This window comes from Phyllobates terribilis, unplaced genomic scaffold (genome assembly GCF_046119375.1).
Source record: "Phyllobates terribilis strain yellow unplaced genomic scaffold, ASM4611937v1 Scaffold_5__5_contigs__length_657084704, whole genome shotgun sequence".
NCBI lineage: Eukaryota > Metazoa > Chordata > Amphibia > Anura > Dendrobatidae > Phyllobates > Phyllobates terribilis.
In genome coordinates, this window is record NW_027362765.1 from 75,839,857 (window position 1) to 75,865,508 (window position 25,652).

Consider the following 25,652-nt stretch of genomic DNA (forward strand, 5'->3'; position numbering starts at 1 on the left):
GCCAGAAATGGCAGTATTTTCTGACAATGTATATGTGAGCCGTGTGACGAAGAAAACAGAGTTTTAAATACCTGGCCTGTAGGTAACTGTTTTGAACAGCAAACCAGTGTCAAAAACTTTGCTGAAACACTGAATTTTTTTTTTAATGGAGGCCACAAATGGCAGTACTTTCTGACAATGTATATGTGAGCCGTGTGACGGAGAAAACACAGTTTTAAATACCTGGCCTGTAGGTAACTATTTTGAACAGCAAACCAGTGTCAAAAACTTTGCTGAAACACTGAATTTTTTTTTTAATGGAGGCCAGAAATGGCAGTATTTTCTGACAACGTATATATGAGCCATGTGATGGAGAAAACACAGTTTTAAATACCTGGCCTGTAGGTAACTATTTTGAACAGCAATCTGGTGTCAATTGCTTCACTGGATTGCTTTTTAAGCAAATAATGAGGATTAAGATGCAAAAAAAATTATTCCTGGCCCCTGAGACCTGGGCCTATTTCCAGAAATATCTAACAGCAGCAGCCGACAGAACTGGAATGGAGCCTCTTGTGCTATATGCACTGCAGTCTGCTATATACCCTGCCTGCCTGCCTATATACACTGCCTGCCTGATATCTCTGCAGATGGATTAGTCCTCAGAAGGACTGTTTTTTAAGATGGATATGTGTAATGTACGGTTTTTCGCCCTATAACTACCTAATACACAAGCAAATATCTCCCTAGCTCAGCAGCACCACTCCCTACACTGTCTGATCCGGAGTGACTGTGACGAGCATGGCGGCGCCAGGTCTGATATACACCTGATGACGCTGTGCGGCCAGCCAATCACTGTAATGCCCACAACCAACATGGCTACGGCATTACAGTGCATGGCAGACAATCCCTGCATGTTCATTAGCTCTCTAAAGAGCGCCAAACATGTAGGGAAGGGACCCGAGTTCCCGCCCGTTCAACCCGGAAATACTCGCCGAGCACCATGATGCTCGGGCGAGTACCGAGTAGTGGCGAGCACGTTCGCTCATCACTACTGATGATGCTATGAGGCCAGCCAATCACTGTAATGCCACAACCAACATGGCTACGGCATTACAGTGAGTGGCAGGCAATTACTGTATGTTCATTGGCGCTCTAAAGAGTACCAAACATGCGGGGAGGGACGCTCCTATCTAACATTCAATGAAAATCGGACCACACTCGGATGGCATCCGAATGCTGACCGATTTTTTTTTTTTACAGACCCAGAGACTTGCATTGCCGATTTTGATCCAACATTTGAAACAATATCAGACACGTGTCCACGATTTTGAGCAAACTGCTCGTTCCATGAAAAATCAAGGACATGTAAACAGTCTCATCCACTATTGTAGGTACAAGTGCTATCCGTGAAAACTATGGAGGGCACTCGAACGCAAAATATAGATGTCTGAATGAGCCCTTACTGCACCTAAATTATCTTAGCTGGGCTGTTCGCTCTGTGATTGGGAAGTACAGCATACACTAGGGTTGCCATGTCTGAGACTCACACCCTTATATCATCACCCATTTTGTCAATTTTGCTTGGAAGACACATTACAGAAAAAAGAGCAGTGGCAGGGACTCAGCGCTGGACCAAGGGACTGTGAGTAAAGGATAGTTTTATTTTATTTAAAACAAACTGCAGCTCAGAAACAGGCTTTATGAATCCGAAAACCCCATTAAGAATCATTCTGTGGAAAATTGCAGCCAAAAACAACAACGGTGTCTCTATCAAGTTGCCCATTTAGTGTATGGGTGAGTTATTTAGATTCTATTTGCTTTTGATGACAAATGCTTATTGATAATTTAATATATTCCTGAATCATCAAATACTGCTTTAAAGAATTTGTCAATAATTGGACAACTACTTCTCATACCCCACGCTTGGCCCAGATAAAATAAAAAAGCTTATACTCATTTACTGTGCTGGCACCGTTCCGGCGGTGTCGGCACTCACTCTTCCCGGGCTCCAGTGCTGTTTTTGTGACACATGACGCCAGAGCCCAATCAGCGCCCCTCTCACGGTCCCGGCCTATTGTAGAATTGAACATGAAGAAAAAGTCAGAGATCACCTGCAGCCCGGACTTCCTCTTCATGTACGATTTGATCGAAGGCGAGGAAAGTCACGCCGGCACCGATTGGGCGCCGTGGTCATATGTTACAACAACCGCACGATAGCCTCGGGACCTCGAGTGGTGACACTACTAGAACGGCGCCAGCATGGGAGGTGAGCATAGTTTTTTTATTTTAACGGAGCCAAACATTTAAATCAAGAAGGGGTTGTCCAAGTAGTGGACAACCCCTTTAAGTTGCTTTCTACTCCTCATCTATGACATATGACTTTACTTTCATTGTAACTGATGTTTGTACCTTGTACAATTTGTCAAGAGTAATAAAAAAAAAAGAAAAAAGGCTACTTCCCTATGTGAGTGCTCTGATGTGCAACAAAAATAGATTTTTGGTTAAAACATTTTCCAAATTCTAAACATGAAAATATTTTTTCTCCCGTGTGAATAATCTGATGTCGAAGATCTGATTTAGATGTAAGATATTTACCACATTGGGAACATGAAAATGGCTTCTCCGCTGTGTGACTTCTCTGATGTTTAACAAGATTTGATTTGTTTGGAAAATATTTCCCACATTCTGTATATGAACATTCATTTTAACCTGTGTGAATTCTCAGATGTGTAACAAGATTTCTTTTCTGTAAAAAACCTTTCCCACACACTGAACATAATAATAATTGCTTCTCCCTTGTGTGAGTTTTCTTATGTTTAGCAAGATTATATTTCTGAGAACAACATTTCCCACATTCTGGACATGAAAATAATTTCTCCCCTGTGTGGATTCTTTGATGTCTAACAAAAGTTGATTTGTCTGCAAAACATTTCCCACATTCTGAACATGAAAATGGCTTCTCCCCTGTGTGAATTCTCTTATGTGAATCAAGATGCGATTTCTGATTAAAACATTTCCCACATTCTAAACATAAAAATGGCTTCTCCCCTGTGTGAATTCTCTGATGTTCAACAAGATATGTTTTATTATTAAAACATTTGCCACATTCTGAACATGAAAATGGCTTCTCCCCTGTGTGAATTCTTTGATGTCTAACAAAAGATGTTTTGTATGTAAAACATTTCCCACATTCTGAACATGGAAATGGCTTTTCCCCTGTGTGAATTCTTTGATGTCTAACAAAAGCCGTTTTGTCTCTAAAACATTTCCCACATTCTGAACATGAAATTGGCTTCTCTCCTGTGTGAGTTTTTTGATGTCTAACAAAAGTTGTTTTGTGTCTAAAACATTTCTCACATTCTGAACATGAAAATGGCTTTTCTCCTGTGTGAATTCTCAGATGTGTCACAAGATATGTTTTCTTATTAAAACATTTCCCACATTCTGAACATGAAAATAGCTTCTCCCCTGTGTGAATTCTCTGATGTATAACAAGATTTGTTTTGTCTGTAAAACGTTTACCACATTCTGAACATGAAAATTGCTTCTTTCTTGCGTGATCTCTTTGATGTTCACCATCCCTTTGGATATTTTTATTTTGTTTAAAAGTCTGTGATGAATCAGTAGAAAGAACCTGTTGAAAGGAATCAGATGATACATCTTTGTTGTGAAAGGCTGGAGGTGTATCTTCAAAAATGGCATACTCTTCATATGTATCTGGTGTGATACTAGGGTCATCTGCTTTAACATCTGAAAATATCATATGTTCCTTTGGGCTCCTGGTACAGTCATCTGCCAAAGATGAAACAATTGATATTACTCATAACAGTGCCTTTTAGACATATTAGTTCTAATGTACATTTTATAACCTTTATTTATTAAAGTATCTATACAATTTGTAGTAAAATTAGATTTACAACTGAGTAAGACATTAGCTGCAACAAAAGACCTTGAACAACCCCAATTTCAGAAACATTGGAATGCTGTGTAAAATGTAAAGAAAACAAAAATGCAAGGATTTCGAAATCTCTTAAACCTCTCACAACATATGACGTATATTTACCTCAAATCACTTGTCCCTGACTTTGATGCCAGCTCCGGAGCTGGCCCAGCATCTTTCATTGTGCATGACAGCTGAGTTAATCAGCTGTCATCTGCGTTTAACAGCTGTTAATTTGTTAAATCTGGCTGTCAATCTCTGACAGCGGGATTTAACACATGTCAGAAGGCTCTCGTCATTCCACACTCCCATTGGCGCATCAGTGAAATGATTGCAGGGGCCACTGATGGGTTGTAAAAAGTTTAAAAAAAGTAAAAAAAAAAAAAAGTTCAAATCACCCCCTCTTGCATCTGTTTTCTCTTAGAAAGTAAATGTAACATCAACTAATCTTCACTGTACTATTGAAGGGATAGAAGAATCCACACTATCTATAAACAGAGATAGTGAGGGAATATTTAGCTAACATAAATTAATTGAAGTATCCAGGTCCAGATGAATTAAATCCTAGGGTACTGAAGGAGATAGCATAGGAAATTATTGAACCACTCTCCATAATTTTTGAAAATTCTTGGAGAACAGGAGAAGTCCCAGTAGACTGGAGAAGAGCGAATATTGTCTCTATCTTCAAAAAGGGGAAGAATGTGGACCCAGGGAACTATTGGCCTGTGAGCCTTACTTCTATACCGGGAAAGTTCTTTGAACAAATTATTAAACAACTTGTATGCTAGTACATTTATGAGAATGAAATGATTAACCAGAGCCAGCATGGGTTTGTAACTAATCAGTCATGTCAGACTAACTTAATTTCCTTCTATGACAGAATCACTGACTGGGTGGATCAGGGAAATGAGGTGGATATAGTATATCTTGACTTCAGCAAAGTAGAATCTCATACTATCCTTATTGAAAAAATGACCAACTATAGAATGGACAGATAACTGTTAGGTGGATTCATAAATGATCGGACTCAATGAGTGGTCAAATGGTTGCACATCCAGTTGGAAGAATATATCAAGTGGTTGTACCACATGGCTCTGTCCTGGGCCCTGTGTTGTTCAACATCTTTATCAATGATTTAGATCAGGGGTCTCAAACTCGGCTGGGTATATGGGCCGCACATGGAAAAAATTTTAATTTGGGGGGCCGCATTCTTTGTTCAATGTGACATTTTTAGTGATACCATTTTTTTTTGTGTACACCTTTTGAACATTTTTGCCGTGTTTATTTTTTTATGGCTTGGGTCGTTATGGATGTGGCGATAATAAACGTGCACTTTTTTGTGTTTACTTTAGTTTACATATAAAACAGCATTTTTAGTGCCCAATATTTTTTCATGCTTTATTTTATTTTTTATTTTTTTTACAATTTTATTTCCCCCAATTGGCCACATACAGTAATATTGTCTTACAATTAGCATCATATAGTAATAATGGAAAACATCTTGTAGTAATGTTCCCCATCCAAGTCCCCATCTTGTACTAATGTGCCCCATCCAGGTCCCCATCCTGTGGCTATGTGCCCCATCCAGGTCCCCATCCTGTGGCAACGTTCCCCATCCTGGCGCCCATCTTGTACTAATGTGCCTCATCCAGGTCCCCATCCTGTGGCAATGTGCCCCATCCCGGTCCCCATCCTGTGGCAATGTTCCCCATCCAGGTCCCCATCTTGTGGCTCTGGTCCCCATCTTGTGGCTCTGTGCCCCATCTTGTGGCTCTGTGCCCCATCCAGGTCCCCATTATGTGCCCCATCCAGGTCCACATCTTGAGGCTATGTGCCCCATCCAGGTCCACATCTTGAGGCTCTGTGCCCCATCCAGGTCCCCATCCTGTGGCTATGTGCCCCATCCAGGTCCCCTCTTGTGGCTATGTGCCCCATCCAGGTCCCCTCTTGTGGCTATGTGCCCCATCCAGGTCCCCTCTTGTGGCTATGTGCCCCATCCAGGTCCCCTCTTGTGGCTATGTGCCCCATCCAGGTCCCCTCTTGTGGCTATGTGCCCCATCCAGGTCCCCTCTTGTGGCTATGTGCCCCATCCAGGTCCCCTCTTGTGGCTATGTGCCCCATCCAGGTCCCCTCTTGTGGCTATGTGCCCCATCCAGGTCCCCTCTTGTGGCTATGTGCCCCATCCAGGTCCCCTCTTGTGGCTATGTGCCCCATCCAGGTCCCCTCTTGTGGCTATGTGCCCCATCCAGGTCCCCTCTTGTGGCTATGTGCCCCATCCAGGTCCCCTCTTGTGGCTATGTGCCCCATCCTGGTCCCCATGTTGTGGCTCTGTGCCCCCTGTGCTGTTCTTCACACACATAAAATAGAAATAAAAAAAAGATGATTCTCACCTGTCCTCCGTTCCCTCGGCGGCCTTCCTGCAGATGTGGCCCGCAGGCACCACAGAGTCCGACCCCTTGACGATCCCGACCTGGTCCAGGAGGAGCCGCCGACAGCAGCGCTGCATTGCCGCACAGAGACTGTCTCCCAGCACAGCATTTTCAATGTCAGCCGCCGGCCAATCAGAGGCCAGCAGCTGACATCTGCATATGGCAATGACGTCATACTCGCTGCGCCGACACGCAGATATCAGCTGCTGGCCTCTGATTGGCCAGCGGCTGGCATTGGAAATACAGTGCTGGGAAACAGTCTCTGTGCGGCAATTCAGCGCTGCTGTCGGCGGCTCCTCCTGGACCAGGTCGGGATCGTCAAGGGGTCTGTGCCTGCGGGCCGCATAAAGCAGCCTCAGGGGCCGCATGCGGCCCGCGGGCCGCGTGTTTGAGACCCCTGATTTAGATGAAGGAATTGAGGGTAAACTGATTAAATTTGCTGATGACACAAAGCTAGGAGGGATAGCTAATACTAGAGAAGATTTAAACAAACTGGAACTGTGGGCAGCAACTAACAGAATGTTTTTTTTACCAGAGAGAAATGCAAAGTCCTACATTTGGGCAAGAAAAATGAAAAAAGCATATACAAATTGGGAGGAATAGGGCTAAGCAACAGCACATGTGAAAAACACTTGGGTATACTAATAGATCACAGACTGCACATGTGTCAACATTGTGATGTAGCAGCAAAAAAGGCAAACACAATTCTGGGTTGCATTAACAGAATCATACAGTCTACATCACGTGAAGTAATTATCCCTTGCTACTCCTCTTTTGTCAGACCTCATCTGGAATACTTTGTCCAGTTCTGGGCACCACATTTTAAAAAAGACATGAAGAAACTGGAGCAAGTTCAGAGAAGAGCGACCAGAATGGTGACCAGTCTGCAAACAATGTCCTATGAGGAACGGTTAGATGATTTGGGAATGTTTAGCTTGCGAAAGAGAAGACTGAGAGGAGATTTAATAGCTGTCTACAAATATCTCAAGGGCTGTCACACTGTAGAGGGATCAGCTTTATTCTCATTGCACAAAGAAAGACTAGAAGTAATGGGATGAAACTGAATGGAGAAAATTCAGATTAGATATTAGAAAAAACTTTTTGACAGTGAGGGTGATTAACTAGTGGAAAAGGCTGCCAAGAGAGGTGTTGAGTAGAGTAGAGCAAACCTTTTTCAAAATTCGGTTCACTCTGATCGGCGATCGTCCCGATGTTCGCCGAATGGTTCGAAGAACATATCCGAACTCCATTGAATTCAATGGGATGCACAACCAATCGCATAGTCAACACCTTCAGGGAGGCCCAAAAGCTGCCCTCAAATTAGGGGCAGACACCAGGAAAAGTGGCATCAATTGACCCCGTGTACAAATAGTATAATTATTATTATAGCGCCATTTATTCCTTTGAGCTTTACATGTGTAATGTGGTATACACAGCAAACAACAAATACAATAATTTTGAACAAAAATTAGTCACCAACTGGTACAGGAGAGAGGACCCTGCTCGCGAGGGCTCACGATCTACAAGAGATGGATGAGGATACAGTAGGTGAAGCTAGAGATGGTCATGTAGCGGTGGAGCGAGGGTTACTGCAGGTTGGACGCTTGTCGAAAGAGGTAGGTCTTCAGGTTCCTTTTGAAAGTTTCCACGGTAGGCGAGAGTCTGATATGTTGGGGTAGAGTTCCAGAGTAGGGGAGATGCATGGGAGAAATCTTGTATGCGATTGTGGGAGATAAGAGGGGAGTAGAGAAGGAAATCTTGTGAGGATCGGAGGTTGCGTTCAGGTATGTACTGGGAGACTAGGTCACAGATGTATGGAGGAGACAGGTTTTGGATGGCTTTGTATGCCAAATTTAGGGTTTTGAACTGGAGTCACTGTGCAATTGGGAGCCAGTGCAGGGATTTACAGAGGGGAGAAGCTGGGGAATAGTGGGGTGACAGGTAGATTAGACGGCCAGCAGAGTTTAGGATAGATTGGAGGGGTGCGAGAGTGTTAGAAGGGAGGCCACAGAGCAGGAGGTTGCAGTAGTTGAGGTGGGAGATGATGAAGGCATGCACTAGTGTTTTTGCAGATTCATGGTTGAGGAATGTGCGGATCCGGGAGATATTTTGGAGTTGGAGTCGGCAGGAAGTGGAAAGGGCTTTGATCTCAGGTTTGAAGGAGAGATCAGAGTCAAGCTTACTGGACTGGGGAGAGTGGGCAGCCATTGACTTTGATGGATAGGTCAGTTGGTGCAGTTGAATAAGATGTTGGAAAAATAATGAATTTGGTTTTATCCATGTTAAGTTTCAGAAATCTAGCAGAGAAGAATGATGAAATAGCGGACAGAGATTGTGGGATTCTGGTTCGTAAGGAGGTGATATCAGCTCCAGAAAGGTAGACCTGTGTGTCATCAGCATAGAGGTGATAGTGAAAGCCGTGACACTCTATGAGCTATCCCAAGCCGAAGGTGTAGATGGAGAAGAGCAGTGGTGCTATAACTAATCCTTGAGGGACACTGACAGATAGGGGGCGAGATGAGAATGTAGTGTGTGAGTTGGAGAAACTGAATGTCAGGTCTGTTAGGTATGAGGAGATCCAAGATAGGGCCAAGTCTGTGATGCCAAGAGATGAGAGAGTCTGTAGTAAGAGATAATGGTCCACTGTGTCAAAGGCAGAGGACAGGTCTTCCAGGAGAAGGACAAAGTAGTGACACTTGGATTTGGCGGTTAGTAGGTCATTGGTGACTTTAATCTGGGCAGTTTCAGTGGAATGTTGCAGTCGGAAGCCAGATTGTAAGCGGTCAAAGAAGGAGCAGGATGAGTGGTGGGAGGACAGTTCAAAATGGATGTGCTGTTCTAGTAGTTTTAAAGCATAGGGGAGAAGTGATATGGGCTGATAGCTAGACACAGAGGATGGATTAAGGGAGGGCTTATTGAGGATGGGTGTGATCGAACTAAGTATGTTTGAAGCATGAGGGGAAGACACTGGTTGTTAGTGACTGGTTGAAGAGGTGTGTTAGGGTTCGGATGAAGACTGTGGTAAGGTTTGGAATAAGGTGGGACAGGATTGGGTCAAGTTTACAGGTGGTGAGATGTGATTTGGAGAGTAAAGAGGAAAACTGATCTTCCGTGATGGCGGAGAAGCTGATTTTGGAGGAGAGTTGAGTAGTTATGAGCAGGGGCAGTGGGGACTTCAGGTAAAAGCTTTGCATTACAATGTCAGTCTTCTGCTTGAAGAATGAGGCAAAGTCTTCAGCTGAGATGAGAGTAGAGGGAGGGGAAGCTGGGGGACGGAGGAGAGAATTGAAAGTACTGAATAGCTGTTTAAGGTTGTGAGACAGAGATGATATGAGAGATGAGAAATATATTTATTTTGCTGCAGTAAGTAATTGCGCAGCATTTTTAAAATTCCTGTTACAGGACAGGCTACTCGACTTCCTTGCTTTGGCAGCCGCACATCGGTACGCCTTGTAGATGAGGGCCATAAAGAGCATGTGGATGGCAAGCGCTGCTTCAAGCGGCCTCTCCTCCTCTTCCTCAACATCACACACTCAGAGGTGGCACCCCAATTACCTTTGTTTCCCCACCACGTCATAACTCTCCAACTGCTCCACTGACTGTGGGGAACCACAGATGGGCGAGTCTGCAGAGCTGTTCACATATTCTATTCCATGGGCATCAGAGGTCTGCTCCAAAGATTTACAGAGTCAAGAGGAGGAAAGCATCTGCACCGATGCCCGAAATTTTTTTCATTTGGATCCCTGGCCAGACAAAGTAGGGTCTGAGCAAAATCCAGATCCTTGTCACCAGAGGTTAATCCCCGGGGGTGGAGGTGATCTTGATGAGCCTCAAATCCCTGAGGCACACGCGGACTGTACTGTGTATTCAGGGCAGGATGAGGAGGAGGGTGACTCTCAGGGTGAGGAGTGGGAGAACAGAGAGGATGACGATGAGGTTGTAGATCCCACTTGGTGTGAACACAGAGGCATGCTGCAGAGGAGGAGGAAGACAACGAGGTTACATCGTGGCTTCCCGCACAGACACTGAATAATGCAACCACGGCAAGCACTGCATCCTCAGCCACAACTCTGGCTGTGGCCAGCAGCGGTCACGGGTCTGCAGTACACGGGGCGGCAAGAGTTGCCTAGCCTGGGCCTTTTTTGAGACAGCAAAGGATGAGCCAACTCATGTTATCTGCCAACTGTGCAAAAAGATGACTCAACAGAGGCAAAAATTCCAATAATTTCACTACTATATGCATGAACCGGCACATGCACGATCAACATGCGTTAGACTGGGAATCTCACTATGCTAAAATGCAGACTAGTGGGCCTCTCCAACCACTGGCCGCCCCATCAATAGCAAGTGCTGCTTATTCTTCCCCCATTATCGTGGCAAGTGTTCTAACAAAGGTCTCTGGCCACAGAACCTTCATTTATTTACCCGCTACAGTAGGGGTGAGTGACAGCCTGTCAGCTGTTACGGAAGTGGACATGCCTGCTGTTTTTGACCTATCTCAGACACCCAGCACATCACATCTTTCTCAATCCACCATAACATCTCCGCCTGCACCTCACTCACAGTCCAGCAGTATGTCATGTTCATCCTACTCCACCCTCTGTCAGTACAGCAGCCAGCCCTCGGTCCCGCAGTTGTGGTCACATAAAAGATTGTTTCCTCCTAAACATGCTAAAGCTAAGAGCTTGAACTTCACCATCTCCAATCTGTTGGCCACGGAAATGCTACCTTTTCGCCTGGTGGATACAGACGGTTTCCGAAAGCTGATGGTCGTCGAAGTCCTCCAGTACCAGTTGCCATTACTTCTCAAAGAAAGCTGTGCCTGTGCTACACCAGTATGTCGCAGACAACATCACCCATTCCTTGAAAAAATCTATGTCTGACGGTGCATTTCACCACTGACACCTGGACGCGCAAGCATGGCCAGGGGCGTTACATCTCGCTGACTGGGCCCTGGGTGACTCTGGTGGCTGTGGGGGGAGGCGGGGAAGGGGCTGCTTCACAAGTCTTGGAAACCACAAGGCTTGCAGGGCGCTTGGGGATGGAGAGCTAAACCACTACACACCAGAAGATGGAGAACTAAACTACTAGACAACAGGGGTTGGTAACTAAATTACTAACCACCTAGGGTTGGAGACCTAAACCACTACACACGAGAAAATGGAGAACTAAACCACTACACACCAAGGGATGGTGAACTAAACCACTAGACACCAAGGTGTTACTAGACAGCAAGTCTTGGAATCTCCAAGGCTGGCGGGAGAAACCTCTGTATCTAACACTTCCTTCACTGCTTCTACGTCCTCCACCTACTCTAAAGCCTCCCCCTGAGCCCTCAACCTCTCTGTTAATGAGACATGCGTTCCAACAGTGCAATAGTACTTAAATTAATATGCCTTGGAGATCGCACTCACACACCTCAAGAGTTGTGGACAGCTATCCAGGCCGAGTTTGAGAAATGGCTGTCTCCACTGAACCTGAAGCCAGGGAAGGCCATATGCAATAACAATGTTAATCTGGTGGCGGAAATATGCTGGGGCTGTTATGATCTGCTACAGGGACTAAGGAAAGACAGGAGATCTGTCCCTACAATAGAACTAAACTAGATCTCTACGATGTAACGGGGAACCTGATCCTGCGATCAGACCCGCTAAAGTCCTCGGCTAGTCTGTACGAAGACCTATAGATGTGAGGGAGGGATCCCTACAAGAACTAGGGACTGGGATAAGTTGGACACCTCCTAGCAGAAATAGTAGCAGTCAAAGACAAACACACAACAAAAAGCATAGAGGTCAGAAGACCTAGCAAAACTAACAGAGAACGGCAACAGAGCACCAAGCTAGCTCAAGAGTAGTAAATACAATGAAGTCCAGCAAGGCCAGGAGGGCGGAGCCGGATTAAATAGGCAAAAATGGTCATGTGACCAGCAAACTAAAAAAAACCTAACAGGAGAGTTCTAACAGTACCCCCTCTTCTAAGAGGATCCTCCGGATCCCCTAGGCCCAGGCTTACCAGGAAACCTCCTGTGAAACGCTCTGACAAGTCTGGAAGCAGAAACATCATCCGCCCTCACCCATGAGTTATCCTCAGGTCCGAAACCCTTCCAAGCGACGAGATACTGCAAACTCCCTCTATACCGTCTAGAATTTAGGATGCGGGAAATTTCATATTCCCCGTCCTCCACCACCGGAGGAACAGTGGCAGAGGCGTCACCATCCGACACATCAGCTTTTTTCAACAGAGAAACATGAAACACCGGGTTAATCTTCCAGGACGTAGGAACCTCCAACCTAACAGCAGATTGGTTAACTATCTGAAGCACCTTAAAGGGCCCTACGAACTTGGGACCCAATTTTTTAGAAGGAATCCTCAATCGCAGATTCTTAGAGGACAACCAAACCATGTCACCAACAGCAAACAAAACCTCTTGCTGTTTCCTATCAAAGTACCTCTTAGATTTTTTGTTAGCCTCCTGAAGATTACCACGCACATCCGTCCAAACTCTCTCCAAATCACCGGAAAAACTCTCCTCCTCAGGCACAGCCGAAACCAATTTGGAGAATGGCCCAAAAGACGGATGTCTCCCAGAACAACAAAAAAAAAGGCGAACACCCAGCAGAAGAGGATGTATGGTTGTTAAGAGCAAATTCAGCAAGTGGCAGAAACTCAGACCACCCCTCTTGATTGTCTGCCACAAAGCAACGCAAGAACTGCTCAACATCCTGGTTCTTCCTTTCTGTCTGGCCATTAGACTCAGGATGATATCCGGATGAAAACGACAAATGAACTCCCAACCTGTCACAAAAGGCACGCCAAAAACGAGCCACGAACTGAGGTCCCCTATCAGAAACAATGTCAGTAGGAACACCATGTAGTCTGACAATTTCCTTGACAAAGGCCTTAGCGAGTGTCTTAGCGCAAGGCAGTTTGATGAAGGGAACCAAGTGACACATCTTGCTAAAACGGTCCACGACCACCCAGATGACCGTGAAACCTTCAGAGGGGGGAAGGTCAGTAATAAAGTCCATAGCCAGATGTGTCCAAGGTGCACTAGGAACCTCCAGAGGGCAAAGCAACCCCGCAGCAGGAGCATGCGAAGACTTGGATCTAGCACACACAGTACATTGGCGCACCCACTTAATGACTTCCTTCTGCCATCCAGGCCACCAAAAACTGCGACCCACAAGTCTCTTGGTCTCAGAAATTCCTGGATGACCTGCCAACCGAGACTCATGACACTCAACAAACAAATCTCTCCTAAAGGTCCTAGGCACAAACAACCTCCCATGGGGAGTGTTAGATGGGGCATTCTCCTGAGCTTTAAGAATCTCATCCTCCAAAACGGAGTCCAAAGCAGCAATCACAACACCTTCTTGTAAAATGCTCTCCTCTTCCTCCTCAACACCGACCATGGGAGAAAAGCTGCGAGACAAAGCATCCGCTTTAACATTCTTGGTACCCGGGATGTAAGTAACGGAAAAATTAAACCGCGAGAAAAAAAGTGCCCACCTAGCCTGACGGGCATTCAAGCGCTTGGCAGCATCAAGATAGATCAGATTTTTATGATCAGTGAAAACCTGAATGGGAAATTCAGCACCTTCCAAGAGGTGACGCCAGTGTTCAAATGCGAGTTTAATCGCCAGCAATTCCCGATTACCAATATCGTAATTAAGTTCAGTCTCAGAAAATTTTTTTGAAAAAAAGGCACAGGGATGTACTCCATCCTTGTTTTCCTGAGACAACACCGCACCGACCCCCACCGAAGAAGCATCAACCTCAACCAAAAACGGCTTAGTCACATCAGGCTGCATAAGGATGGGAGCAGAGGTGAACCTCTCCTCTAGAAACACAAAAGCTTCAATGGCCTCAGAAGTCCACTGAACCGCATTAGCACCTTTTCTGGTGAGATCGGTCAGCGGTTTGACAATAATAGAAATTTTTTTTATGAATTTTCTGTAATAATTGGCGAAAGCCAAAAACCTCTGTATCGATTTCAAACCAATAGGCCTAGGCCATTCCTGCACAGCTTGAACTTTAACCGGGTCCATCTCAAAACCTTCACTGGAGATAATGTAGCCCAAAAAACTAATTCTCTGTACAGCGAACTCACATTTCTCCAGCTTAGCAAAAAGCGAATTGTCCATTAATAACTGTAATACCTCACGTACGCTCCGCCAATGAGACTCCAGATCAGGCGAATAAATCAGAATGTCATCCAAATACACAACCACATTTTTGCCGATTAAAGGTCTAAGGATGTCATTAATAAGATTCTGAAAAAATGCTGGAGCATTGGTAAGACCAAAAGGTATCACCAGATTCTCAAAATGACCCACAGGAGTGTTAAAAGCAGTCTTCCATTCATCACCCTCCTTCATGCGCAACAAATTGTATGCCCCCCGGAGATCAATTTTAGAGAACCACTTGGCCCCCACTAACTGGTTAAATAAATCAGGAATCAATGGCAGTGGGTAAGGATTGCGTACAGTAATTTTATTAATCTCACGAAAGTCCAGACAAGGACGTAAACCGCCATCTTTTTTTTTTACAAAAAAAAATCCAACAGCCACAGGAGACTTGGAAGGCCTAATGTGACCGGCGGCCAAGCTTGTCTGTATGTATTCCTCCAAAGCCTTTCTCTCAGGAATAGTAAGATTAAATAAACGACTTTTAGGAAGAGTCGCTCCAGGGACAAATTCAATGGTACAATCATAGTCTCTATGGGGAGGCAAAATTTGTGACTCCTCCTCAGAAAAAACTCTCCAAAAATCCTGAATAGGTACAGGTAATTCCCCTTTTTCCACCGCAGCAATACGTCCGTTACAACACTTGTCATAACACTTAGGGCTCCAGGACTTAATTTCATTGGTAGACCAATCCAGTACAGGATTGTGCAATTTTAACCAGGGTAACCCCAATATTACTGGAGAAGGCAAATTATCCAATACCACCAAATCCAAATTCTCTTGATGAATACCATTAATAGTGAGGGGAAATTCACAGACTTTATGAGTAACACTCTTCAAGGGAGAGCCATCAACAGAAACCACAGCAATAGGGGATGACAAAGTTTTAGGTTCTAATCTAAGTTTTTCCAAGAATCCCCCATCAATCACATTCAGAGTAGAACCACAATCCACAAATACCCGAAATTCAATTAATTCATCCTGAGCAGCGGTAGTAGCAGATAGGAATACTCCCTTAGAATTTAAACAGGCAATACGTGCATGACTGACCATTTTTTTTTCTTTCTTCATGCGAAGCACACAGTTCTTAATAAAATGACGAGAATTTCCGCAATAGAAGCACAAGCCTTCAGAAAGCCTGCGGTCTTTTTCCTGAGAGCGGGGTGCCATCGCCCCAATCTCCATCGGCTCTCCATTGTCAGCACAGACCCTCTCAGGACTCGGAGCTGACATAGCAGAGGATTTGCTCTCATTAACCCTTGCACGCAGTCTCCTGTCCACCCGTATAGCTAATTGCATTGCCTCCTGCAAGTTTCCAGGTGTGGGATAAGCAATCAGTAAATCCTTAACCCTTTCACCTAGCCCTGCAAGAAACAAGCTTTTCAAAGCTGAATCGTTCCACCCCACCTGGGCAGACCACCGACGGAAGTGAGAACAATATTTTTCCACATTACCTGATCCCTGCCTCAAACATCTCAATTCAGACTCAGCAGATGAGACACGATCAGGATCATCGTACAACAAACCCAAAGCAGAAAAAAAACTATCCACTGATCTAAAGCACGGATCACTAGGTTGGAGAGAGAAGGCCCATCCCTGAGGATCTTTGCGCAAAAGTGACATTATGAACCCTATGCGCTGTGATTCATCACCAGAGGATCCGGGTCTCAAACGAAAATACAATAAACAAGCATTTTTAAAAGAAAAAAAATCTTGTTGTTCGCCAAAAAATAAATCAGGCAGACGTACCTTTGGTTCCACAAAATGTGCTCCAGAACAGCTACTCACGTGTTGTTGGAGCTTGGCCACCTCCAGAGAGAGTCCCTGCAAGCGTTGAGCCAAATCTTGAACCGAGACCATGATGGAAAACTGGAGGTCTTTCCTTACAGAAATTTATTTTTTTTTTTTCTTTTAGGGCTGGACTTACTGTTATGATCTGCTACAGGGACTAAGGAAAGACAGGAGATCTGTCCCTACAATAGAACTAAACTAGATCCCTACGATGTAATGGGGAACCTGATCCTGCGATCAGACCCGCTAAAGTCCTCGGCTAGTCTGTACGAAGACCTATAGATGTGAGGGAGGGATCCCTACAAGAACTAGGGACTGGGATAAGTTGGACACCTACTAGCAGAAATAGTAGCAGTCAAAGACAAACACACAACAAAAAGCATAGAGGTCAGAAGACCTAGCAAAACTAACAGAGAACGGCAACAGAGCACCAAGCTAGCTCAAGAGTAGTAAATACAATGAAGTCCAGCAAGGCCAGGAGGGCGGAGCCGGATTAAATAGGCAAAAATGGTCATGTGACCAGCAAACTAAAAAAAACCTAACAGGAGAGTTCTAACAGGGGCAACCTCACACACGTGACTTGCATGCCTCACGTTCTCAACTTGTTTGTACAGCAATTTCTGCATCACTATCCTGGCCTGGAGGCCCGGCTTCAGAAAGCATGTTTGCTGTGTGCTCACTTCCGCCATTCGCACCTCGCGGGTCATCGACTTGCATCGCTACAGAGGTATTTGGGCCTACCGGTTAACCGGTTGATTTGCGATGTGCTAACACTGTGGAATTCCATTCTGCACTTGTTGCAGTGACTGTGGCAGCAGCGACGAGCCCTGGTGCAGTATGTCATTTTGCATAGCCTGGGCCAACACAGTACAGACGTGGCGCAAGTCACTCTTGCAGAGTGGGCACAGATGAAGGACTTTTGCATCCTTCTACACAGTTTCGAAATGGCATCACTATTCCGGTCATCTACATGCTGGAGCACACTTTGAATAGTCTGCGGGATGAGGTGGCGGTCCCAGAGGAAGAGGAGGAAGCAGAAGAAGATGCGGAAGTGATAACATCTCTAAGTTATGGACTCACGTTGCACAGGCGGGTGCCAAGGAAGGGTGGATTACAGCGATCAAGGAGGGTTTATGGTACCAGACAAGCTTTTAGTGAAGGTGCGGGAGCTGAGGAACAAATGGAGGAGGAAGAGATGATGGGCGCACAACACTCAGGAGACAAAGAGGATAATGATCTCCTGTCTGTTATCCGTGGTTGGCGGGAAGGGACAGAGGAAGCAAGCTTGAGTGTTACCCTGCCACTAATACAACATGGACTTGCACCTCAAGAAAGTGCCCGACACATGTGCACCTTCTTGCTGCACTATCTGCAACATGATTGTTGCCCGCATTGTTAGGATTAGAAATAGTGCTGCCTACTGGATTGCCAGTCTGTTAGATCCACGTTACAATAGTACATTTTTCTAGATGCTTTCCCCCCTGTCCTAGGCCTTGTCCCATGCAGAAATGTGGACTCCTTGCTGGACCACACATTAAGCACAAAGGATTTAGATCCTGAAATGTGAACTGCTGGCTGGAACACACAATTAGCATACAGAATTTATATACTGAAATGTGGCCTGCTTTCTAGAGCACGCTAATAGCACAAACAATTTCGATTCAGAAATCTGGACTTCTGGCTAGAGAAAAAATAGTAGCACCAAATATTTTTATACTGAAATGTGGCCTAATTTCTGGAGCATGCTATTAGCACAAACAATTTAGATTCAAAAATGTGGACTACTGGCTGGAGAAAGAATAGTATCACCAAATATTTATATACTGAAATGTGGCCTTGTTTCAGGACCATGCTATTAGCACAAAGAATTTATATTTTCAAATGTGGACTCCTGGCTGGAGCACAATATTAGCAGTACAAAAGAGTTATATGCTGAAATGTGGCCTGGTGTCTCTGGACCACATAATCAGCAAAAGGATTGATCTGCTGGAAGGGCGATTTCACAGCCACACAGGATCTATTGAACTAGCTGACTGACAATCAAGCGCCTAGCTAACTATCTGACTATCCAGTAGCAGTCTGTCTGCGCTGTTACACTGACAAAATGGCGCCAAAACAACATGTCCGCTCTTTATATGGAGAGGGACATATGAGTTTGGCAGCCAATGACACCAGCCCTTGTGTCTGAATGCTTTCTGCGTGCCGATTGGCTGCCGGAATCTCCATACATTAAGGTAAGAAAAAAAAATTAAGAATAACAGTCCGCCGCTCCTCTACCCTCTTCCCACCCCCTCCCCTCATCAAACACGTGTTCCCCCGCTCATCATACAGCACCACTATCCTAGCCAAAGTCCTAACAGAAACATTAGTGGAAACGCGATAATTTACCAAACATTGGCCAAATTTGCCGATTTTGAGTAAAAATGCTCAGGGGTTAAAACACGAATCCGAATGTGCAATGGAGATCCCTTTCAACATTACCTCTCTATGTTTCTATAATTCTTGCCCAACTGAAAAAAATTAAATTAGAAAAAAATACACATATTTGTTATCGCTGCCTTCAGAAATGTCCAATCTATCAAAATGGAAATTAAATTAATCTGATCAGTAAACAGCGTAACAAGAAAAAAAAAATAGAAATGCCAGAAACACGTTTTTTGTCCACCTCAACATTGCAATAAAAGACAATCAAAACATCGTATCTACCCCAAAATAGTAGCAATAAAAACCTCAACACAGGGCGCAAAAAATAAGCCCTCACCCAGCCCCAAATCCCAAAAAATAGAAACGATACAAACTTTGGAAAATGGCGACAAAAGCAAAAACTTTTTTTTTTTCATACAAATTTCTGAATTTTTTTGTTAACACTTAAATAAAAAAAAATAAACTATACATTTTGGTATCGGCGCACACATACTGACTCGGGGAATCATATTGCCAGTAAGTGCTACTAATGAAAAACATACTTCTGAGGCTTTTTCTGATAATTTCAATACTATCTGGCAAGAGTTTAGTAATATACAAAAGAAAACAGCTGACAGATGCAAGTCCAAGAGTTTCTCGTAACAATAACCTAAAACCCTAGTCATTATTAAGTTGAAGGTTGCATCTAAAATGTGCTTTAAAGGGGTTGTCCAGTTGATGAACTATCCTTGAGAAAGGCTATCAATATCAGATTGGTGGGGGCCCGACTGCTGGGCATTACAGAACAGTTCCAATTCAATAGAACAGGAGAGCAGGAGTTGTTCAGCAGTACCGAAAAGTGGACACTACACAATGTATGGAGCTGCACATTGCATCTTCGTCCAATGGCTCCAATTCATCGCAATTTTAATGTTTTCATTTTAACTTAGCCTCTAACCTAGCTCTTCTATATTGTTCAAATCTGCTATACTGCCAGAGTCTTCGGACAAATTCAACTATACAGCTTCGCCCAACTCTTCAGTTTATCTCTTCTTGTGCCTCCTACCATACTTAGCTCTACTACTTCATTGGGCTCTGTTGTACCATTTATCCATTCCATGTAAGACTGTGACATACTCTGTCCCATCACTAAGTCTGCATAGATGTGCTACTCTTTTAACCTTCCCTCATCAGTCATTCTACGCTGACCCTCCAGCTTCTTCTTGGACTCAACAGCTCCAGTTGCCGTTTAGTATCTAAAGCTTCTGTTCCTTCTACCAGATTGAGCACTGCACCAACGTAATCTGTATGTAATGCATTACAGCTGCACAAGCAGACCAAGGGCTTTGATTTACCTCCCCAGGTGCGACTTAACACCTGGGGATATTTCTCTAAGTTGACATCAAGTTGTATAAGAAGACGCTGAATTTTAAAATCACATTTCTGGTGACCTACCATTGCTCAAGATGACAGTGATTGTGGCATCCGTGAATCTGTCCTTGTCATTACTTTTTTAATCATCGCCCGATGCAGGGTAACTATTCAATAGTCCTGTTTTACTCTTTGGACTTGTGGACCAGGGCAGTGAAGAAGCTTTGGGGATAAATTCCATTAGTTTGTGTTTCTACCGGCTGTCAGCCCTGGGTTGGGCTGCTCACTATTTAAGCTCCTGAGAATCAGTCCCCACAGTCAGTTATAACCTTAATTGCTCTGGTTGTGTATCACAGATCCTGTGTCTCAGTGGATATTCCTGTTTTCCAGTTCGGCTTCAATAATGCCATTTCTGCTACCTGATGATTTTGTATCTTTCCATACCTCCTGGTTCTGAGGTGGCTCACTTACAATTCTTCCTGCCAGCTTGCACCATCGAACAGCAGCAGACTCCGTGGCCTCAGCCTAGACGTAACCGTGTAAGTTCAGATAATTGTGCAGCAGTTAACGGGTGAATGTCAGGGCAACCCCTGGGATCTGAAAAATGGAATAGCTAGCTCGAAGCCTGTTCAAAGTAGTCATCTTAAGAGCTGTCAAGTGACCATGACGAGTGCCCCATGCGTCTCATCTTAAGTCAATAAGCCTAAATAATTTCCCTAGGAGTCCCGCTGTTATCTCAGAGTCTTCTAATTAGTATCCTGAATTCAGGCTCGAGTAAAATAAATGTAAAGAGATTTGGAGTAAATTTATTATATCTCATGAATTAGAAAAACTATGGCCCGGTGTACAATAAGATAATAAGGCATACTCACCTTATAATTGGGACCACTTCAGCCTCTCACTAACCTCAGCGGTGACCAATGCATCGCTGCTGTGACCAGTGATTGGACACAGAAATCATAATTCCATACATCCAGAACACAACGTACGGAGATTATCTCTATCTTTTAATTCTGAAAAGCATCATTTCAATTTTGACTAATCAAATTTTGCAAAAACAATGCAGTAAAAATAAAATAAGTATGAAAATGCTGAGTAATACACCCTAAAAATTCATCATATAATTGTATCGGTATCTGGGTGAATAAAATCTGTGATTTCTCTCCATTTAGTGGTTATTACTCACCTGTGCAGTTATCTGTAGGAATCTCCTCTTTACACTGCTCATCACCCCTCATATATGTCTCTGTAGTATTAATATGGGGCAGATCTTTACCCTGAAACAAAGATTATATAAGTCACAGACAGATGGAAAAGTTGTGTGAAAGAATAGAAAATATTATAAATTAACAAGACGACCACAAATGACATGACAGCAATAGTTATCACATAGCTGCAGGTCTCCTGTATAAATCCAACCTGTCGGCTCCTAATTCTAACCAGCAATGTCCATAACCAGAAAATTGTGAGAAGATCCAGACAACATCTAATGTCTATGATCAGCTTTATTCTGTCATCTCCACCAAGTATAAAACATACACTGAATGGCCACATTATTAGATACACCCATCTAGTAGAACATTAAACAGCCTTATTGTCGATTACACTTGGTGTTGAAATGTTGCCAATGAAGACAGGATACTTTTTTACAAAACCTTGTGGTATGGGGCATTGTCCTTCTACCACAGGGTAAATGACTCGCCCCCTGGGCCGTGGGGCACTCGGAACCGGGCAGTAGGGAGACGATGGGGGTAGTAGTGGCAACCCGGTCCCGTGGCTCAGGGTGGTCAGACCAGTGGCAGTCCTTTAGATGTTTTAAGTGATGTCCGACTATGCCACCCATGGATTGCGGTTATTAGGAACCACCGCTGCAAGGCAGTCCCCTGAGGTTGATGGTGTGTGCAGCTGAGATTGGGTAACTCCCTACGGGAAGAGTGTAACCCCAGGGCAGTGCGCTGGATGGTGGGAGTGATGGTGGTGAGAGTCCCAGTACCAATAGTGCTGGAGGCGCAAAGGAGCACACAGACAACGTACTACAGTCCAATGTCTTTTACTCACAGTTCAGGTACTCCGGGTCACTTCTGTACAGGTAGTGACCGCCCGAGCCGTGCTGCGTCCACCAGGTGAGGGGCTCGGTCAACTCCCAGGCAGCTCAGGAATATGGCACAGGACCCCCTTCTTTCCTTTCTCTGGCCTGCCTCACCAGTGACCCACTTTTGTCCAGTTGCCGCGGACTTGTGCGGGTAAACGTGGGCCCCGTTCTCCGCTGTCCTATATGGTGCCTTCCTAGCAGGTTTGATGAGGTGTCGCACCAATAAATGATCACGACGTCCGGTCTTTGGCTGAGGGTAGTTTCTCCTCCACCAACTTGGGATCCGGCACCCTTAATCTGCCTGACCCTTCACCCTGTATTCTCGTGGGTTCTTAGGGTCCCTTCCACCTTCTTGTTCCTGAGCCCTTCTGTTTCTCTGCCTCTTCTTCTCCTTTTCTGTTCCTTCCTGTTCCTTTCTGTTCCTTTCTCGTGGAGCTGGGATGAGACGTAATCACAGCTCCCTTTCACCTCCTCTCTCTCTCTCTCTTCCACTCTCTCTTCCTCGGCCTCTCTCTAGGCCCGCTCCTGAGTGGAGCTCCTACAGAGCCTCCACTCCCGGTCTTCTCCTCTCACTGACTGAACTTCTTCTCCCAGAGCTAAGATGGTGCCCACCTTTTATACCTCCCACTGACCATGAGCCCAGGTGACCAGCAACCAATGGGCTCCTACCTACGCTCAGGAACCGTCCCCTATCTGCTCCTACATCACCGGGTATTCCTCCCCCCTCCCCACTCCAGCCAGGGACATGGTCTGTCGTACCTGCATTTCTGTCTAATGGGAGCACCGTTGAACTGTCCCTCGGAAATGGGGTGTGTGTGCTGTATGCAGCTAACTGAGCCCTGGTCCATACTCCATCCTTACCTGAGAGTGGAATACCACACCTCTGGTAGAGGTGCAATACCCCTGTAGCGGCCGAACCCTCGGGGCGCTACATAAACAGCTGCCATAAAGTGATGAACTTGGTCGTACACAATGCTTAGGTAAGCTCTAGCTTCCAAACATCCATACACGAGTATCAGAGGACACAGGATGTGCACAGAAAACATTCCCCGCACCATTACTCCATCTTAACCAGACTGAAATGATCAGTTCACTCAAATTTCCTATTCTATTATGGACTCAGTTCCAATTTGTATTAATTATGCACCACATGGTTTTTAAGAACAGTTATTGATATCTTATTTGATAAGTTGTAAACATCCACCTGATCCCCTTTCAATGGAAGTTCCTCCTCAATCACAACATTCACTGTATACTCCGGACACATTGTGAGATTTATACGTACAAAGTTGGCAGTTTCTGAAATACTGGTGCTGACCCTAGCACCGATGACTGTACCTCATTAAAAGTCGCTCAGATCACTCTTGTTTTTCATTGTAATGTGGATTCACACTGAAAAATGATCACTTCATATTCTGCTGCACTCCGGGGTCTTTGGTCTAATTTCTATATACGGAAACTCTAATTATGAAAGAACCGATGTCTAATAAATTGGCCACTTAGAGTATAATAATGGTGGATGAAACAAGACTGAGCACAAGATCTTCACAGCCTTATACACATCATAGGGGAGATTTCATGACACTTTCTCTCCATCTACCTGATGATCCTGAGGAACATTGGGATTTTCTTGTTTACAGTCCTGTGGAAGAAGAGGACGGGGACATCTCTCTGGTGTTGTGCTCTTACTGGATAGAACTGGAGGAAACACATAGAGGGACTGAATTCATTCTTTACATGCAGATAATTATAGGCAGTGTGTATTTAGTAATGTATATTACCTGGTGAGGTGAGGGGCTGGGGAACCTCTATCATGACGTCTTTGTACAGATCTTTGTGTCCTTCTAAATACTCCCACTCCTCCATGGAGAAATAGACGGTGACATCCTGACACCTTATAGGAACCTGACACATACAATGATACAATCATCCCCCGATCCCTTCATAGCGTTACTGTATAATGTCCCAGCAGTGTCACCTCTCCAGTCAGCAGCTCAATCATCTTGTAGGTGAGTTCTAGGATCTTCTGGTCATTGATGTCCTCATGTATCAGGGGGTGAGGTGGAGGCCCCGTGATTGGGCTCAGGGGTCTTCCCAATCCCTCAGACATAGGGGCCTGACAGCACTCACTAGAGGTCTTCCTCACTACTGTGTAATCCTAGTTATGGAGAGACACATTAATAAATCTCACTCCAGACATTTCCAGAGTCCTCACCTCTCCAGTTCTGTCCATCTGTTATTCCCACAGATAAGAATGATGTAATGTGACGTCATCAGAATCTCTCACCTCTCCAGTAAGCCGGAAGAGGATCTCTAGGGTGAGGTGTAATATCCTCTCCGCCATCTTGTCCCTGTCTCTATCCATCCTTGACGGTTCAATCAGGAAAATTCTCTTATATAGGAGATCTCCAATGAGAGGATCCGATATTGTAGGGACCTGAATGGGGAGAAGATGACGATGTAACATCATGAAGATCCCATGTAATATTACACTTACTGAACATAATAGGAGTAAACATATGAGGAAATATCACGTGTAGATTTTGTATTCTCTGTTTGTACAGACTGGAACATGTAATATTGTATGAAGGCAGCTCCGTCACTGATACCAGAAGCCGAGGATGATGAAGACACTGAGATCGGGATATGTGTCATAAAGATGGAGCGCGGCCTGAACGCCATGTGCTTTATGTCCGTCCCCCAGAATCTGCCGTCTACACGGGGGGCGGTGGAGATTATCACTACAGGAGCCGCACAGGTCACAGGGACTACAGAAATATGGAGGAGACCGGCAGATATACAAAGAGCGATGACATTGGAGGGTCCGGGGAGCGGCCATGAGGGGGATTTACAGGAGTCATTAATTATAACAGCCGCAATTATAAATGTCACCTGAAGAAACAAGTGATATATATATAGAAAAGCAGAGAGGTTTCCCCAGGAGACGTGTGCGCTTCTCTCTATTCATCGTCTATGGGAGATAACAGAAGCTCTGGCTCCAGAGAAAGAGAAGAAACCCCCATCAGTAAGTTATATGGGAAGGAGAGTAGAGAGGTCACCAGCACTGAGGGGGTTAATAGTAATGGGGGATCTCCACATACCTCCACCTGCAGAGCCGCACACTGGATATATGGCTGCTCTGTGCGCACAGGACCTGTGATGATGTCACAGGAGGGAGGAGTCAGGGGTCACATGATCAGGGGCCTCAGTGTCTGCAGGACTCTGCTGTGCTGGGTGTGATAATAATAATGTTATTTCTATGGCGTCAACATATTCCTCAGCGCTGTACAATTAAGGGGACATGTACAGAGAACAAAGACAACACAAAGTAACGCACAGCTCAGCAGTGACAGGAGGAGGGAGGGTTCTGCTCACAAGCTACAATCTATAAGGAAATAGGGGGCACAATAGGTAGAACGTGCTCGTCATGTACGGTGCGGCCATCAGTGTAATAAATAGGA

At 44.8% G+C, this 25,652-nt stretch overlaps 1 protein-coding gene across 1 annotated transcript; it reads right to left on the bottom strand.

Moving 5' to 3' along the window:
• Window positions 1-1,620: 1,620 nt before the first annotated feature.
• Window positions 1,621-25,379, bottom strand: LOC141272068 (uncharacterized). The gene is made up of 7 exons (XM_073682378.1): window positions 25,293-25,379; window positions 24,479-24,628; window positions 24,170-24,349; window positions 23,973-24,096; window positions 23,792-23,889; window positions 21,286-21,376; window positions 1,621-3,771 (listed from the first exon to the last, which is right to left on the bottom strand). The coding sequence occupies exons 2-7, from the start codon at window positions 24,554-24,556 to the stop codon at window positions 2,684-2,686; spliced, it is 1,659 nt and encodes a 552-aa protein (XP_073538479.1). The 5' UTR covers window positions 24,557-24,628; window positions 25,293-25,379; the 3' UTR covers window positions 1,621-2,683.
• Window positions 25,380-25,652: the final 273 nt, after the last annotated feature.

Coding starts and splice junctions, on each gene's coding strand:
- LOC141272068 (XM_073682378.1), bottom strand. CDS start 24,556: ATGGATAGAGACAGGGACAAGATGGCGGAGAGGATATTACACCTCACC. Junction 24,350..24,478: donor TCTTCCGGCTTACTGGAGAG/GTGAGAGATTCT, acceptor CTCCATAACTAG/GATTACACAGTAGTGAGGAA. Junction 3,772..21,285: donor TCCTACAGATAACTGCACAG/GTGAGTAATAAC, acceptor CATCTTTGGCAG/ATGACTGTACCAGGAGCCCA.